General features: G+C 46.5%; 1 protein-coding gene across 1 annotated transcript in view; it reads right to left on the reverse strand.

Annotated features, from left to right (window-relative positions):
* LOC119433611 (phosphoglucomutase-1) overlaps positions 1 to 17,887 on the reverse strand; it is a 31,624-nt gene that overhangs the window by 6,272 nt on the left and 7,465 nt on the right. Inside the window, exons 2-5 of the mRNA XM_037700865.2 lie at positions 13,665 to 13,827; positions 11,137 to 11,324; positions 7,742 to 8,020; positions 2,381 to 2,667 (exon numbers count right to left, since the gene is read on the reverse strand). Coding sequence (XP_037556793.1) covers positions 2,381 to 2,667; positions 7,742 to 8,020; positions 11,137 to 11,324; positions 13,665 to 13,827 — 917 coding nt within the window. The remainder of the gene's footprint in view (positions 1 to 2,380; positions 2,668 to 7,741; positions 8,021 to 11,136; positions 11,325 to 13,664; positions 13,828 to 17,887) is intronic.

Raw genomic sequence — 17,887 nt, forward strand, 5'->3', positions numbered from 1 at the left:
ATTTTTATTGCACATGGTTAACACAATACACCATGGTGCAAGAGGAAAAAAAATCATGTTCCTATCGCGGTAGTGGCCTGTGGTGGATGATTATGCTGATAAGTGATCTTTGCTGTGATGGTGGCATTTCCTTCCTGTTGTATCATGCTATATATGTGTATATATATGTGTAAAAAATTCAGTTGTTAGTAGTGCTGTGTCTTCGTTCCCTTCTGTTGTCCTACGTGCTCTCTTGCGCTTAACCTCAAAGTTTCACTGATGATGGCGGCGCCATGCACAGTCAGTTCGGAAACCAGCGAAGCGATTATCTGCCTCTGCTGAACTGGTGGCTGCTGCGTTTTCAGGCACAAGAAGAAGTTAATTCTGGTGTATGTGGGGTCTCACACATGCTCTTGGGACAAAGGAATGACAACACAGTAATGCAAACAATCAAAAGGGCATTTATTGCACCTTTCATACACTAATGCACACTAGCCGAATTACTGCCAATAGAACATTCACATAGGCGCGCGACAAATCAAGGAAGTCCGACTCACCGCGACCGGATAGCGAGGGAATATGTTCGCCCCATGCTATGACACCATCGCCTAGTCGTTCATGTGTACGGTCACGCGAACGGTGACGCGTTCGAACGATCCAGTGTTCGTCCATACCGGTGTCCTGCTCTTAGCCTCGCGAGATGGTCCCGCCTTTTTCTCCCAAGGCACCCTGCCGTTCGGTGGCGTTAGCATCGCGACACTCGCGCAATCTCTCGCAACGCGCCGCAACCACTACGATCGCCTCCGGCGCTTAGCCACGCGGAGAAGCCGGACTACAGGAGACGCGAGCTATGCGGAGAAAACAACATCAGGGGACGCGCGAGAGTCGCGCATCCCTACATGTGATGGGGCCTCAAAGAGTAAACTAACACGGATAAACGCATACTGGACACGACACCTGTGTCCTGCAAGTATTTATTTGCCTTTATCCATCATTACAGTGCCATTACACCGGAATGAACCCACACCAACTAGCCCAACTTTCCGTCCTTCTGAACCGAAAGAACTCTGGGCTACTTGCCTATGTCAATGGCTTTCCAAAGTAGAAGTGTATATTTCGAAAAAAAAAAAAAAAAAAACACGGATATTGGTTTGCACAGTAAGTCCTAGAAAAAGAAATCTGTTGTGAAGGATTGGGTGAGGCAAAAACAAAGTGCATGCGACTCATTGAAACAGATGCATCACGAAAGGTCCGCGTACAAAATGCCCGTCGCATTATTCCGAGAATCAAGCGCCCAGAAAGTACCCTTCCTATAAACCCCGACCTTCACGTAAGCCAGCCAGAAGAGAGAACCAGGAGTATAAGAGAAGCATCTTACACTTCTGATGATGACGTAGCGGGAGACGACCCCGAAGCCAACGATACGCAGTTTCACCGAATGTGTGGTGCACTATTTTGGAGACTGTCAAATTTCTGAGAAGGAAAAGCAATGAGCCAACTCATCCAACAAAACGTTGTGCCAATGTAAAATTTCGCCGCGTTGGCGTATGAAACCAATCAGAGCTGACAGCATGGCGAAGTTGACAATATGGTGGAATGTTTGACAGTATCCACTGTAGTATCCACGGACGCAGATGGAGCACATAACGACCGCTACACAGTTGAGGCTTGTAGGTGGGCAAGCCTCATGGTGAACGCCAAGGACAAATTATAACGAGATGGCGACACACAAACACAGGCGGTAATCAGCGTCCCTGCTGTTCTGTTTCATTTGTTTACTTCACCTTTCCACCCAGTGTAAGACGTTCACCACAATACGGCTGCACTGGCCGGTAAAAAGGGGCCATGACACCAAATTTTCGAACCTGAAATATGCATCACATGTTAAACACCATACACTTCCCACGGCAAGGTGGCAAAATTTGAGCGCATTCGGTACTATGGAATATTTTTTTTTTGTCGCAGTTGATTTGCGAAGAAATCAAGTGCGTTCTGCATGGTCAGTGTGCGCAGTACATGTGCGGTTTCGTTGTCGCATGTGCATCTCGGAAGTCACCCCGAGAATGAATGAACTGCGGGCACGATCCAACGGTGACACCTTTGCTGCTCCTTTGGGTGCCAGAGTCTGCAAGGCGCGTGTGGTTTCGGAATGTTTCGGAGCAGACGACGCATTGGTGGCTTCGCACTTCTTGACGCCATGCCAAAATGCCGGTCGCTGTCGGTGGGAGGGGATCAGAGGCAGTGAATTAAAGTTGAAAATTTTGGGTTAAAATATGCGCTGAGAGCCCAGTTTCTTTTGTCGATATTGACCCCTCAACTCTCCGTTACAATTATACACTGAAAATAGTTGGCTGACCATGACATGGATTGCCCCCTTAAGAGAAATGAGCCGTCCGCGTACCGGACGTGATCGGAGCCGGTGCCGAAGCTCTCCTCTCCGCAGAGTGACAGACGTCCAGCGTCCATGAGCGTGCCGAAGAACTTCCATCCGGTGGGCGTCTCGTACATGGGCAGGCCCTTGGCCTTGGCCACCCGGTCCACGGCACCTGCGGTGGGCATGCTGCGCGCCAGGCCCCGGATGCCCGTGGCTTGGAAGTACGGGATGGCGTGCATGTTGTCCGCCAGCACGGCCAGCGAGTCCGAGGGCGTCACGAAGAAAGCGCCCCCGCCCAGGATCATGTTGCGGTCCTGCGGTCACGCCACAGTCCTTCGCTGTTCAAGTGTTGGTACATTAAAGGGGTACTGACACAAAAATCTTGCATCTCGCTTTTGTTGCTTCATTAGACAGCTGCATGCAGACTCCATATAGCAACGGTGTTATTTATATGCTCTGGCATTCCGACCAGTTTTGAACGGCGCCAAAGCAGCGCGGCTTCCTGGTTTAGGGTATACGTTGTCGAGCACTCCTCTTGCATCACGAAAATGTTAAGTAGTGGTCATGTAGTGTGTCAAGCCAGTGAGGCACGGGTCATGCCAGGCGCAGTGGTCGCGAGCTTAAACAATGGCCGTGCCATGGAAAAATGGGCGAGCCATCATCGGCCCCATTCAGCCCTTTCATTCTACACTTCTCATTCGACACGGATCCTCTGGTAGCTGTTTGTTCTCCCGAAACGTGCAGTGCCCTAATGACCTTCTCTCCCCTATTATCTTGATCCACATGCCTTGGACATTGCTGGTGAAAATTCAGCAATACTTTAGGCAAGACTGTCACGGTGCACCTTCGCGGCCACTGCACCGTGACTCGCGCGTCAGTGATGTATCACATAACAGCGAGACGGTTGCTTTATAACCATACATGCTGACCATGAAGAGCAGCAGATGGCAGCAACTTGAAGCGCAGGCACACTGAATGAGCAAATCGGAGGCACGGTACTCTGAGGCGATCACTTTCGGAGATACCTTTCCTTTCGTGGTGATTTCGTGTGACTCGGCACCGGATTTATCGAAGTATACGGCCGACGTGTCCGGTGCCGAGTCACACGAAATTTCGCGAAAAGGATATATTTCTAAGAGTGATCCCCGCGAATGCTGTCCAAGTTTGTAAATATCTATAGGGTAGGCTCAAAGGAACATTAAAGATAAAAACTATGTTTGCTTTATTCAAACTCTATTTTTGTTTACTTTGCGGTAATAGTTTGATTATTAGAATAAAATATCAATGTTGAAGTTCCATTTGTTGATTGTCACGCCGAAACGCCAACGTCAGTAGATATCATTTGACGTCACGGATTTCAACACGTTTTCTCCTATATGGGCCCTTTAGGGTGCAGTAAAGGTTCTCGAAACTTGCCAAGTGCAGTTTTTCGGCTTGTTTGGAATACAATGTAGTACATCTTTATCGATAAAAAAAAATGAGCTAGGCCCGAGGGAACGTCGCCAAAATCAGGGAGGTTACGGCGAGCTGGTGCGAGAAATTCATGGTGGCGTGCCCACCCGTTTTCTTATCTAGTTTACCTATCTTCTCTATTCTACCAAACCTGTTCTCACGATATGGAGTAAATTTTTTTTGTGTGTGGAAGTGTAATTTATCAATATTTGCCAATACGGTTGAAATAATTTTTCTCTTCAGTGTCCCTTCTGCGGCGGTGAGTCAGCAATCAGAACACGAAAACGCAAGATAACCTCCGCAGTTTCCTAAAATCTCAAGATAGTGCTCTGCCTTGAAAGGCAGCTTCGCAACAATGCAACACCACATGGCTCACTGATAAGCTTTTCCATATGCCTTTAGAAGTAACGAGAAATAGAGGCGCGTATATTATTCATGATAAAATGAGGGCGAGGCATTGAACTTAGTCAAAGTCCATTGGATAATTCCACAGGAGCAGTTTACTGGCTATTTACGCCATCAACAAAAAAGTCACTAAAAAATGTCAACGAGTCTCAAAATGGCAATGTTGTCGTTGCAGTGATATTAGGCGTGCTCGCACATATTGCTGCAGCAATGAGACCGGAACAATTCTGTTCAACTTCGTGTTTTGTTTAATTCCGTACGCGGTTATCCGAACTGACTTATCCAACTACGCGTGGAAAATCTATAGCTTTGAAACTCCTGATGTTCTTACCAGTTCCGCTTGGCATCACGAGTGACGTGACAATGCCTTATGTGACAGTGACGGTGAGAGAGACGTAGGGAAAACTCCCCCTTGAATCTACAGACCAGATACATAGGTGATTAAGAAATAATTGTTTTTATTTAGAACTGCAATGAATTTTTAGTGTGGTGTAAGTTTGCTCTACTTGGTACATGTACTCAGATGATACCAGGCCATCGCTGTAGGTTGATGTTACTTTTCAAAATAAGACAACTAAAAGTTATGTAGGAGAAACACAGCCTCAATAGCTGCTTTCTAGGTGCAGTGCCGCATAGCCATATAATAGCTGACCTCTATAAACTATACAGCAAAACTACAAAATGGCACAAAAGTCCATAACGTGATAGGTGCATTAATTCAAACACCTACGCAAAAAGACGTGACAGGGTAAGTTTCAACCCTTTGAAATGACAGAACTTACTTGGGTGCATCGTTATAACTCGGTTGCAGGCTGTACAGAACAATCTTTGTAAGATCAACACCTGTCACACAGGCATGTGTCGTTGCCAAACTTTAGTATATTGGTCCCTCACGGGACCCTCAACCTCAACGGGCGAGGTGCAGGCAGCTGTAAGACAGCTTACAGTCGCAACTAAATAGAATCAAATGCGTTTTTGTGGAATCAAAACTGGGCACTGTGGCCTTCGAAAACAAATCGCAATACTCCTGCACGCCTTGGGTCACAGTGTATTCAATTTACTGCGTAATATTGAAGACGCCATAGAATACATTGGTCTGCGACACGTAGGTGTAGAAACAAACTATGTTTCACTCAAATTAATTCGCGATTCAGCTGACAATGTTTTCAAAAACATGCGTTTCTCCTTAATTCTGAAACATTATGAACCTGTATGAACTGGTTCGAACCACGATATTTTTGCTCTGGAGCACAACTTGAACCGAACTGGAAAATATCCAGAAGCATGAACCTTAACAGAACTGAGAACTTTCAGTTCAATACTTTAGTCCTTACACAATCGGAAGACTTCTAAGGAGATGATCGGCGACCGACGAGCAAATCTTTTTCGCGAACAGAATTATTATTATTATTTTTTGTAGAACTTCAAGAAACATTCGTAAAAGGAGCAGCTTTTGTCAAAAGAGTACGGGTTACTCCACGCCATCACGGCGTTCGGATGTGTGGTGCGGTTCCCACTGAGATCCTGACTCTGGAGACCTCTGGGTGGCAAGCACTAGAGTTCTTTTCGTTCTCCAGGGCATCGGAACTAATAGTCTGTTTCCATCTTAAATGTGGCACTCAACGTGGATCGTATACTTTAAACAAAGAGTGTACTTACATATCCTCCGCTATATCCGACGCACTTACGTATCCGCTGTGCCAGCCCTGCTCTGTACAATATCCATTACAAAAATTTATTTAGACAGTCGATAGAAAATCTACAAACTTACATATATAACAGTCTATAGACAGTATGCAGACTTACGGGCTTACACTTTTTATTGCAATAGCAATTATATGGACACTCCAAGCGCATTTACGCCATCGTCGTGATGTTCCGTATAAAGTCCAACGGGGATAAAATCATCGTCGCGCACCGTGCGTTGTGTGTGCGAGTGAAAGCATGCGAGGATGAGCCAGCAACCGCAGCTTAATCTCGCACACGCGAGAGAGGAAGGTGGCCGGAAGCGCACGGTCTTCGTTCACGCGCGAGGCATGGGGATGAGGCGACGCAGACGGGAGGGTACGTTCTGCTCATGCAGCTGCTGCTCACAAAGCTATCTTGAAAGCGATCTGCAACGCGGCCGAAGTGTGTGCCCAGGGGAGCCTTATCTTCAAAGCGATCTACAATGGGCCAAAGTGCATTCGCCGAGTTCCAGTAGCTTCGTATATGCGCTATGCTTTCGACGTTTAGTTCGCGTTGAAGCGAGAGCCAGCGCAATGGTTGCTGCCGCTGGCGCGCTTTATCACTCCAGCGTTTTGATGAGCTCCCACGGTCATCGAGCGAGATGTGTTCATGTTTACCTGTGCTCGCATGACACCGTGCTTGTTTAATTAGTTAGTAAGCGAATATTTACAACTTTACACGGCCGTAAAACTAATATCCTTACTTCGTACAGCTGTCTACTAATTTGCTATCGCAATCGATGCTTCGCCTTTCGGGCGAAACTGCAACTTTTTCTACTTCTTTTCTAAATAATATGAACCATCTATAGGCAAATCTTATTAGACTAGTTTATAGAGAGTATAAGGACTTATGCCTTGCACTTCTGTCGACTTTTCTCTAGAGAAGATTAATTCGCGGGGACGGATTACCAGTGGATCTGTTTAGTCTGCATACATGGGCTGTATGCATTATGAAATCATACATTTTTTTTTCATATGGCACCACACTACGCTGACACAAGCACCGCCGCAGTCATTGCACCTCCCATGCATCTGCCGCAACCGCTGCTGCAGCCTGCACCAGCACCTCTGACGTGTGTGACGTTATAACCACAGAAGCGTAGACTATGTGCACAGGCGCCGTCGCCACACTTTTTCCCCCTCTCCATTGCTGCAGCATTGTCGCCACACTCTTCCCCCTCTTCCTTACCCGTCTCCACTCCAGCAGCGCCAGCACCTCCAACACGCGTGATGTTCTAACCACAGAAGCGCAAGTCACATGCACAGGCGCCGTCGCCACGCTCTTTCCCCCTCTTCCCCTACCTGTCTCCATTGTTGCAGCGCTGTCGCCACACTCTTTCTCCCCACGAACGCGCGTGACGTTGTAACCACAGTAGCGCAGGCCATATGCACAATCCTGTCCAATCATATCGTCTCCATTCCTGTCCAGGCGCCGTGCTAGGGACGTAAGCCGCCCAGGGTAGCACCGGGGGATGCATACGGGGGCTAGAGGTAAACAGCTTCGCTGAAATATCTATACACCTGGAACCAATTGAAAAACAACCTAACGACTTTACTTTACATATTTTATAGACAAAATAACAATAAAGAAAGGCACAGCAGTCTGCAAGAAGTCTATAGAGAGTCTGTCGATTGTCTAAATATACTTTTGTTAGGAGTATATGCGCCTGTGCCTCCTGCGATATCGCTGACCTCGGCTCCACACGTTATGGGCTCGGCGCGAACACCACTGTGGAACTCCCACCCATACCGGTTCGCCATTAACGAGAGTGCGAGAAATAAAAAAGGACAAAGGAGGCCTTACCCCGTCACCGTCGAAGGCAGCGCCCATGTCGAAGGGCCCCGTGCGCATCTCATCCACCAGCTCCTTGGCGTACGTCAGGTTTGGGTCCGGGTGCTTGCCGCCAAAGTCCACGAGAGGCACCCTGTTGCGGATGTTTTCGAGGGGCACGCCCAACAGCTCAGAGAAAATGCGCTGGCAGTAGGGGCCCGTGATGCCGTGCATGCTGTTTATCAGCACTCGGAACGGGGGCCGCTCCTCGCCTCCCACGATTAGCTTGCGGATCGCGTCGAAGTCGAACACCTGCAGCGCAGCCGCGCGGTAGCGGAAGACATCTATCTCAAGGCTGTTGCGTCTCAGAATATTCATGGTCGAAAAGAAAAAAAGCGAAGAATTTTGTTGACAGGGACATTTGGCTGGCATCTTCAATTGACTGGTTGATCGATTGATTGAGTGATCTACCGATTTATAGGTATACAGGTCGAACGGCAGGTCAGTTAATAAGCAGACGGGTGGATAGGTAGACTAGTTAGGACGACTGGTTGCCTAGTTTCATTCCATTACCTTAAAGGTCAACTGCAACGTAAAATTTGGTCCACTTAAAAGCCTAGTTTCAGATAGTGTACATATAGCGTGGCCTACATGTAAAGTATTGCTTTTCAAATACGAGTAGATGTGTCAATGAAAGTACGCAGGAAATAGACATTTTTGATACTGATACTTAAAGGGCCCCTCACCAGGCCTGGCCATTTCGAGCTCACAAGCGCAGTGCATACAATGCGTGCTAACGATCGTGTCTGCTAAGTATTACACCGCTACGTGTCGCAAAAAGAGCTAAAATTTCGAACCTAAACGTCGTGCGTCAATCTCCTCGGGGGCGACGCACTCCCAGCCGGAGGGTCGACGTTAGTCGCACAAGTGCCCCCACGTAGATCGCAGTGCTGTGACGTCACTCACAGTGACACGTGACTTCAAGAATTATTCAAGGCAACATCAGTTATTTGTTTGATCCGTTGCTTCACTAGACGAATTAAAGTTTAGAGAAATAATAAAACATACAAACCGAATGTCTGCGTGTCTTTGTTTTACTTCGTACAGTAGCAAGAGAGATACACTTCTGTTTCGTCTGTTTGTTCCAAGGTCGCACGCACTGACAACGAAACTATATCATTTTCTACTGTGTTCCAGCGTGCAGTCATGCTCTGTGATCCGCTTGTGTCTGCCTCAGTGTTCGTGTAGCACTGACTTATGCCGCTAGTCAGGTGCTCTCGTGCACTGCGCGCAAAATTGTGCGCTAGCTGCGCGAAACGAGACAAACGCAGCAGCTCGCGCTTGGGACCATCAGCGGAAGTGCGCCGCACAGCAAAAGGGCGAGAAAGAAAAGAAGAAAAAGGTGGGGCCGGTGACGTGTGCGTTACGCAATCCTCCATCTCCGATATGGGAGAATGCAGGGAAGGAATTTTGCTTGCAGAGGCTAGACGAGGCAAGTGGAGAGAGTGTGTGTTGGTGGCACGACGGTGTAAGAACAAGTTAGCGGTGACACTCGTGTCCTGAAATCATGGGTTCGCAGCAATGAAATATTTCTACCTCGGCTGTTAAAGGGACACTAAAGGCAAAATTTCTTGTGGTAGAACACTCTTTAGAGGGCACGCAGCAACTTCCAGCTTATGACCAAAGTTTACTATGTGGTCTAGTGAGAGTTAAGAAACAAACAACGCCATTACCGCTAGCCGAAAGTGACGCAGGACCCAGAACACGCGGCTCTTCGTCATGACCTCTGAGAGCAGATGGCGCCCGCGACGCGCTGAAAAAAAACTCTGATGCGACGTGTGATGATTTACGTCGTACCCGCTAACCAACAAGTGTGTGCATAGTCTGCTGCTAATAAGAAAATTAGACAATTACCAGCCATGCAGCTTTGTCAAGACTGCTTCAATAGTGTTATGCTACTCATTTATAACAAATTTAGCCAAAATAAATATTCGTTGCAGTTAGCCTTTGTACATTGATCCCTCGGTGGTTGAACTACAAAGAGGTGGGTAACATCAATACACTGCCAATACATTTAATGAAACAAACACATCAATGCACAATCAGTAAAAATCAAAGGACACTTAAATGTAAACAGTACAATGAGCACGTTCAGAGCTTCAAGTAGAAAGGAAACGCAGCCAATAAATCATTACATGTTAATTAAATGAGAACATGTTCAGCGATGCAGTGGGTCTTTTCGACTTGTCATTCCGGGCAGCCCATGACCCGACTACCTGAGACACTTTGTACACCAACGTTCATTCCTGAGAGCAGCCCCTCCGGCTTTCCTGGGCAGTCCGGGAGGACATATCGAAAATACCTAGTGTGGTTGCCCGATATTTTAGTGTTGGCTGGTTAGTATTCCCTAGTCCAGTGCATTCGGTGCATAGTTTTGCCTGGTTTAGCAACACAGGCATTATGGAAATGCCACGGTGGAAGGCTCCGTAATAACTGTGGGCGACCTCTGGATTTTTGACGCCTATCGAAAGTTCATATAAATCGGTTCGCTGAATGCAGAGCCAAAATAATCTCTCCATTCCCATATACCAAGACAACGACTTTCGAGGTAAAGCTTCATGTCTTGAATGAACATTAGAGATACATATGAAGGACAGCTGGGTAGGCAAATTACAAGTTTTACCAAATAGGCCTGTCTGCCATAAGCCGATGCTTGGTATGTCGGGGTATAGTCGGGGAAGGCGTACAAGCGGATGACGGTTGTGACGCTACCGCGATGTTTCAGCACTAGCTACCTCGTGACGTCACATATTTTGACAAGGTCAACATATTTATTTATTTATTTATTTATTTATTTATACACACTGCAGCCCGTTAGAACTATAGCAGGAGTTGGTGTACAAAAAAGAACAGCAGTGTGCACAGACAGGAACACAAAAATACAACAACAATTTAAAAGAACTAACTATAGATCACCTATGGCATCTAAAAACAGTGATAGAGGTAATAAGCGGACGGGGGTTAGCTAGCGCAAGGAATTCGAGGTTGCGTCATAAATTTTGACAGTCAAAATATATGACGTCGACAAGAGAGGACTGAATTTCATTCTAACCTATCAAGTTTTGAGCACTTATCGGTGCTAAGATACGGCACAATAACTTTGAAATGACGTCACAATGACGCACGTCAGCGGCGCGGCATTGTGGCGGTTGGTAAAATTCAAAAGAAAAAAAAATGTTCCTTTTCTCCGCTAGTCGCTAACGCTTTTCCGCGAAATAAATGAAAATACAGGTATCCAACTATGAAGAAATACTGATGTTGTGTAAACTTTAGTCCTGCTTCTCGGCTGTCCATTAAAGGTGCAAGCTCGTGCGGTACTGCACCCATGCGCCGAAGCTGCGGGAGGACAAAAGCAGGCGCATATATACCTGCTGCATGAGCTCGACGTAGTCAGCGACGACGTCGATGACTTCCACGGTGAAAGGTCGCCCCTCGATGTCGAAGGTCTGCGAGCCCAGTTGGCTCAAGTCGGGCGTCACATCGGGGCAGGTGCGGTACTCGTGGATGCATGTGGTCACCACATGGATGGCGCTCGTCACAGACTCAGGCGCCGGACCTGCGATAATCAAGCATCCGCGGGAGAAGGCTTCGATGACCCGTGGAAGTTTAACGGCCGAAATCAATATTGCGTTTTGCTTTGGTTTTTCTAGTAAAACTTTGTGACGTTCTGCAGGTGTAAATGCTGTTGTCGGTGGTGATTGTTGGACTGCGGAGAAGAACCCACAGAGAGGACGTAGTTCAGCGTAAACCCACTAGGTGGAGAGAAGTAATTAAAGGGAAAATGAGACATCCATCCAATCGTAGCAATTGCTATAATAGAAACCCATACGTGTTCCTCAAAAGAAAAGCGTCGCGCTTGTAGAAAAATTCGTCCTGAACCGGGACTCGAGCCCAGGACCACCGCCTTTCTGGGGCAGCCGCTCTACCATCTGAGCTAACCAGGCGGCTAGCAGATGGCAGGGAGAAGTTGAATTTATCGGTTAGCTCAGATGGTAGAGTGGCTGCTCCGGAAAGGCAGCGGTCCCAGGTTCGAGTCCCGGAACAGGACGAATTTTTTTTTCAACTGTTACTCTTTTCTTTCGAGGAAACCGTATGGGCTTCCTTTATAGCAATTGCTACGATTGGGTGGATGTCTCATTTTCCCTTTAATCACAGAGAGGAGGAGCGGTTGTAACGCGTGCCGATTGCTTGGCACAAGCAATAACGTCGTAGGGTGATGACAGGGCGTAGCACCGATTGGCACGGTATGGCCGCACGAATGGCGAGCCTCTCCCCTCTAATCTGTCCGTGCTATTGGTTGGCACAGGCGAGGACGTCTTCAGGCCACGGCAGCGAAGCGGACGCGGAGGCTTCGCTTTCCCACAGTGCGTGGGATGTGCATGATTTTGATTTTATTTAGAAGCTTGTGAAAATGCGAGCTTTCGAATACGAGTTGAATAGCCTTTGCTATTCGATTCTAAAATTTAATAATCAAAATGTTTGAATGTTCGTTTTCTGACCAAATTATGTGGAAAAAGTTCACTGTTACTGGGGTGCGTCTCAAGGCAGAAAGCGCTCTGCAAGGCCGCATCCAACGCCTGTTGTTAACTCTGTTGGATCTTGAGCACACAGAGTGCGTCACTCCCGTGTAGAGCGCGAAAACGGCGGCTGCCGGGGTGCTCCGGAGCCAGCCGCTGAAGGTCAAGAAAGTTTTCAAAAAAAGTACCGGATAAGCGAAACTGTAAATAGACAACCAGGAGTCATCACAAAGAAAGTGAGAGAAACTGAAACAGCGAATTGGATGCAAAGAATGAAAACAAAAAGGACCATGGCGACTTACAAGACTGAGAAGAAAGAAATTAAAAGGGAAAATCTACGATTTCACAAAGGGCAGTGTATATTTGAGGCTCGAGCTGGTTGCCTAAGAACCAAAACATACCGGAGCAAATATTCAGAACTATAGGTGAGGCTGCAGCAAAGATCCGGAGACCACTCAACACATCCTAATGGAATGTGGAGGGATTCACCCTGTGACGTACACCTTCCAGAAGCGCTTGGGTTTAAAGTGGACAGAAGCATCAACCAGTCAGCAGTCGAGATAAGCAAGGGACGCAAGGGACGCTTAGAGTATTGGTGAAGAAAAAGCAGGGAAGAGATTGTTACGACCTCATTTGATCTGTTACAGTCATAGGTAGCGGTACAAGGTAGATATTGAGGAAGAAAAAAAAAAGACTAATGAAATGTATACAAGAATGATAGATATAACAAACATGTATAACATACCTGATTAAATCAAGCAGGCCAGGTGGCTATTTGTCACTGCCCCGGTTCAAAGGAGATGCCATTAAATCATCATCTGGGCCAGAGATTAGGTGCGTCTAGGCATGTTTGGCCACACATACAGACAAGCCTTGCTCTTTCACTGCACGCGGCAGCGGGTGCTTATGCAGCGCCGTCGTCTTGCCAGTGCTACGAATACAAGAAGCCCGCGAATACACGCAAAGTACCTCGAGCGGGCAGGCGTGGTAATTTTGCGTGTATTCGCAGGCTCCTTTCACGCTCAGAGAAACACTTTTATGTAACGCGTATTGAGCAACAAAAAGCTGCATCGGGAGTTCTTCATGTTGCTCTACAATTTTCTTACTGACACTTTTCATCTAATTATAATATTTGAGAAGTTGATTCATTAATTAAGACTAATTATGTAATTCGGCGGAATGGGAAAAAATAATTCGAGTATCTCCAAGCGATGGCAAACAACATTACCTTGGTTCTGTCCAGCTACACGTAATTTGCATATTTTAAAATCTTGATCCATGATAATTGGGACACCATGTAATACACCGGCCCAATATGATTTATTGTTTATTTTCAATATATACCCTGAACACCCTCGCACTTTGGGCACGCGTATTACCTCCATTGGAGATGTTGTACTTGATGCCGAAGTCGGCATCGATGCCTCCAGGGTTGTGGCTGGCGGTGAGTAAGATGCCTCCCAGAGCCTTGCGCTTGCGTATCACGCACGACACGGCCGGAGTGGAGAACAGAGAGTTCTGTCCCACTATAATGTGCGAAACCTGCGCAGAGCAGACAGCATACAAATATGCACGTCTGTATATACAAAGACAGGCACTACGATCTGCACTATATATCATATAAAATGTATATTTTATCAAAAAGAAAGGAAGAAAAAACAATATACACAATAAGTGGTGATAGAGGCATCTGCATCCATAGTCATTTGGCTAGCTGCAGATCCACAGAATAGACACATTACGCAATACGATTCACTGAAAAATATGTACAGTCGCGAGCAAAAGTTTAGAGACCACGGCATCAGCAAAAAAAAATTAAATATATTCAAGCACAGCCCCGCGGCCTCGAATTGGCTTAATACGTTGCTATTGGTCAAACACGTGCACGTAGGCGTGCACTCTTGGTTTCAGCCGGAATGCCCAGGCTGCGAAGAAAAAAAAAATCCTGGCACCTATGGTCCACAAACTTTTGCTCGCGACTGTACATGTTTGTGCAAACAACACACTGTAAAGTACACATGCGTTTTCTACTTATAACGTTACAGGGTGTACTGTTTACATATAAAATACATTTTCAAGCAAGGTTGTGGGGATGCGCGACTCTCACGCATCCCCTGATGTGGTTTTCCTTGCATGGCTCCCGTCTCCTGTAATCCGGCTTCGCCGCGTGGCTTTACGGCAGAGATGGCGCTAGTGTTGCGCGGCTATCGCCACCTAACGGCGGGATTACTTGGGCACAAAAGGGAGAATGCGCTTCCTCCAACGTTGGTCTTTATTCTATGCTTCCTCTTCGGCGTGGGGTCGGCGAGCAGCACGCACGGACTCTTCGAACGTGCGCCAGCCCGCTTCGCGGGACCGTCCCTAGAAGGCTTAGGAGCACGACACCGGAATGGACGAACACGGATCGTTCGAAATCGCCACCGTTCGCGTGATCGTACACGTGAACGATTAGACGGTGGTTTCTAGTATGGGGCGTACGTATTCGCTCGCTATCCGGTCGCGGTGAGTCCGACTTCCTCGATTTGTCGCGCGCCCATGTGAATGTTCTATGGGTAGTAATTCGGCTATAGCGTGCATTAGTGTATGAAAGGTGCAATAAATGCCCTTTTGTTTGTCTGCACTACTGTGTTGTTCCTTTGTCCCAAGAGCCCGTGTGAGACCCCACGAGGTACACATTTTGTCGGGGACTATATTATATCCACATGGAAGTAAGTCCATATTTAACCACCAGTGAATGAGATTATCCGGCGACCATAGTTACTATAAACTCTCGGGAAATTGAGCTTATTCTGTTGATCTTGTCTTGTGCTAAATTTAGGTACAACAAGATATACACAATGAAAACAAATGCTCGCATTAAGTATTGTATGCAGTAAAATATCAGTTTTAGAGTCGCGAATTGAACGCATAATGTTCAGTATATGCGGCGCATATGGCGTATTCCCATCTGATGAAGTCATTAGTCTGACAGTCCGTTTCCAAAGAATGTGAACTGGCATGTAATGCGGCGCGCAAGCGAAGTCCAGTGACTCAACGCTTTATGTCAAGGTGTCAATGAAATATGGCAAAACATGTGGTGCGTAGCGCATGCATATTATAAAACGTTGTAAATATAGCAACACAAAAGTTTCGTTTGGTGAACTATTTATTCAAGAGACGATTGGTTTTTATTAGGAGCAGAAAGTTTGGTTATCGGCAGAGAGTGAGACCGGCGAAGTTTCCCTTTTGAAATTTCGCGCCCGGGTCACAGCGCCTGTATGTCAGACAAACGTTAAGGATTTCAGAGTACGGTACAGTAGGGCACTGCAAGTGTTTCTGCATGGAAGTTCAACTGAACCTACCAGAATTAGCAGTTAGAAGGCGAACTGCCCGGCTATGTCTTTTCCATAAGATATATTTCACAAACCCTCAACTGAAACAAGACCTGTTCGTCCCGGCTTCTTACACCTCCTCGCGCGTGGACCACCAGTTTAAACGGACACTAAAGCAAAATACTAAACCAGTGTAGAGTGTTAATGTACTGTTTGAAAACTCTACTGCCGTTAAGCTCGCGATAATACGTTGTTTATTAAAAGAGAAATGAAGGTCAAAGTTTCATTTTTTGAATTTCGCGCCGAAACCCCAACGCCGGAATTGGTCAGTGTGACGTCATATATTTCAAAGTATCTTTTTTTTTTCGCGTTTGGACCGCGTTGGCTCAGTGAAAGTTTCTAAACTTGCCATGTTCAGTCCTCGGCACCTCTAGAATACAATGCAGTCAATTTTTGCCGAAAGATAGTCACCTAGGCCCTACGAGACGCCGTCAATATGTGTGACGTCACGGCGAGTTGGTGCAGTATGTGCTTTTGGCGCCTGGTTCTGGCTTAATTACCAAGCGTCTTCTCTTGACGAGAGCGGTGTTTTTGGTATTGTGGAAGAACAAGTTACCAATACAGGTGACATAATTTGTATCTTTAGTGTCCCTTTAATGTGCGCATACCCAACTGCCGTACTAGACTATTTTGATACGTTCATGCCGACGACCGCCGCCGAATGGAACCACCTTCCCGTCTCCATCGTCAACAATCCTGACCACGAAATTTCCCCAAGCCACAATCTCTAGTATTGCATAACGGAAATAAATACCCAAAATTTCCGATGAGGCCTGGTGAGAGACCGCTTAAGAACCATGCTGGTTACAACTTAGTTGACGAAAAACTTGACTGATTACCAGTAATCAATTACCTAAAAATAACCTAATTACCACCACTCTACAGCTAAAAATGTAATAACTTACACATTAACGAACCCATGTGGCCGATCAACCGGTAGACCATCACCTTTAAGTATTTACCTAAAAGTCTGTTGCAAAACGAAGAATGTCACTGAAGTGGGCTTCTCCTTAATGAGACTACGTGTGCGGAAGAGCCAGCTTTACAGACGCCCACAGGTCCGAACAGTCAAGGGTGGTCAGTCAGTTGGAGGAGCCTGGACTCTTACGAGCTCCTGCTCGGAAGCAGCAGTCCGGAAAAGGTACGTGTTGTGACACAGGAACGTAAAGAGTGGAATGGCCTGTTGTTTGTAAAAATACGACGGCATACGCGAAGCCAAACGCACTAGATGCGCAGCGGTTCACTGCGCTGTGTTTGGCGTGGCAGCAATGACGCGAGGTTGAACCGAACACGGTTGTTCTCATCTCCTTTCGTCACACCTTTCCTTTATGAATACGCGTCCTTGCTTAATTAGTCTGGTGCGACAGTGGTATTATCTGTGCATATGTCGGCATACTCAGTTCACGAGTACACCGACTCGTAACTCGCTCCGCTAGGGCTGTGCGAAAGTGATTTTTGAGACCGAATCGAATACGAATCGAATAGGGCCAGAAGCGAATCGAATATCGAATAGTTTTCCAATACTAAACAACCGTTATCACAATTAATATAAAACGATGTTCACATCCTAGTATTCTTAAAGTAAGCAATTTTCTCTCATTACATAGTACGTTATGAAGCGTTGTTTATGAAAAGCACAAATGGGGCATTAGGAGCAAGCATAGTTTCTTCGCATGCACATGACTCTTCAGAGAGTGCGAAGGATCGTTGTATAGCCTGTAAAGTATTTATACCTAAGCGACGGCGAAGCCCGCGAATACACGCAAAGTGCCTCGAGCGGCCAGTCACGCGGAAATTTTGCGTGTATTCGCGAGCTTCTTTCACGCTCGGAAAAACACATTTATGTAGCCCGCACTGAGCAACAGATCAGCTGTATGGGGAGTTTTCCATGCTGCTCTACAATTTTTTTTTCATTTACACTGTTCATCTAACTATAATATTTGAGAAGTTGATTAATTAATTAAGCCTAATTATGTGATTAGGCGGAATGCAAAAGAAAATAATCTATCTCCAAGCGACGGCAAACAACATTACCTCGGTTCTGTTCAGTTACGTGACATTTGCATATCTTTAATTGATAGTTCGGAAACCCTGTATATAGTGGAGTACAGATTTCGACGATATCCCTGTGCTTCGAGCGTTAATTGCTCGTTTTTATGTGCACAAGGTCGCCCAATAAAGAGCAGAGCGAGTCTTCACTGTCGATCACTACAACGTCATAATATTACATT

Source organism: Dermacentor silvarum, chromosome 11, assembly GCF_013339745.2.
Source record: "Dermacentor silvarum isolate Dsil-2018 chromosome 11, BIME_Dsil_1.4, whole genome shotgun sequence".
NCBI classification, from domain to species: Eukaryota; Metazoa; Arthropoda; class Arachnida; order Ixodida; family Ixodidae; genus Dermacentor; species Dermacentor silvarum.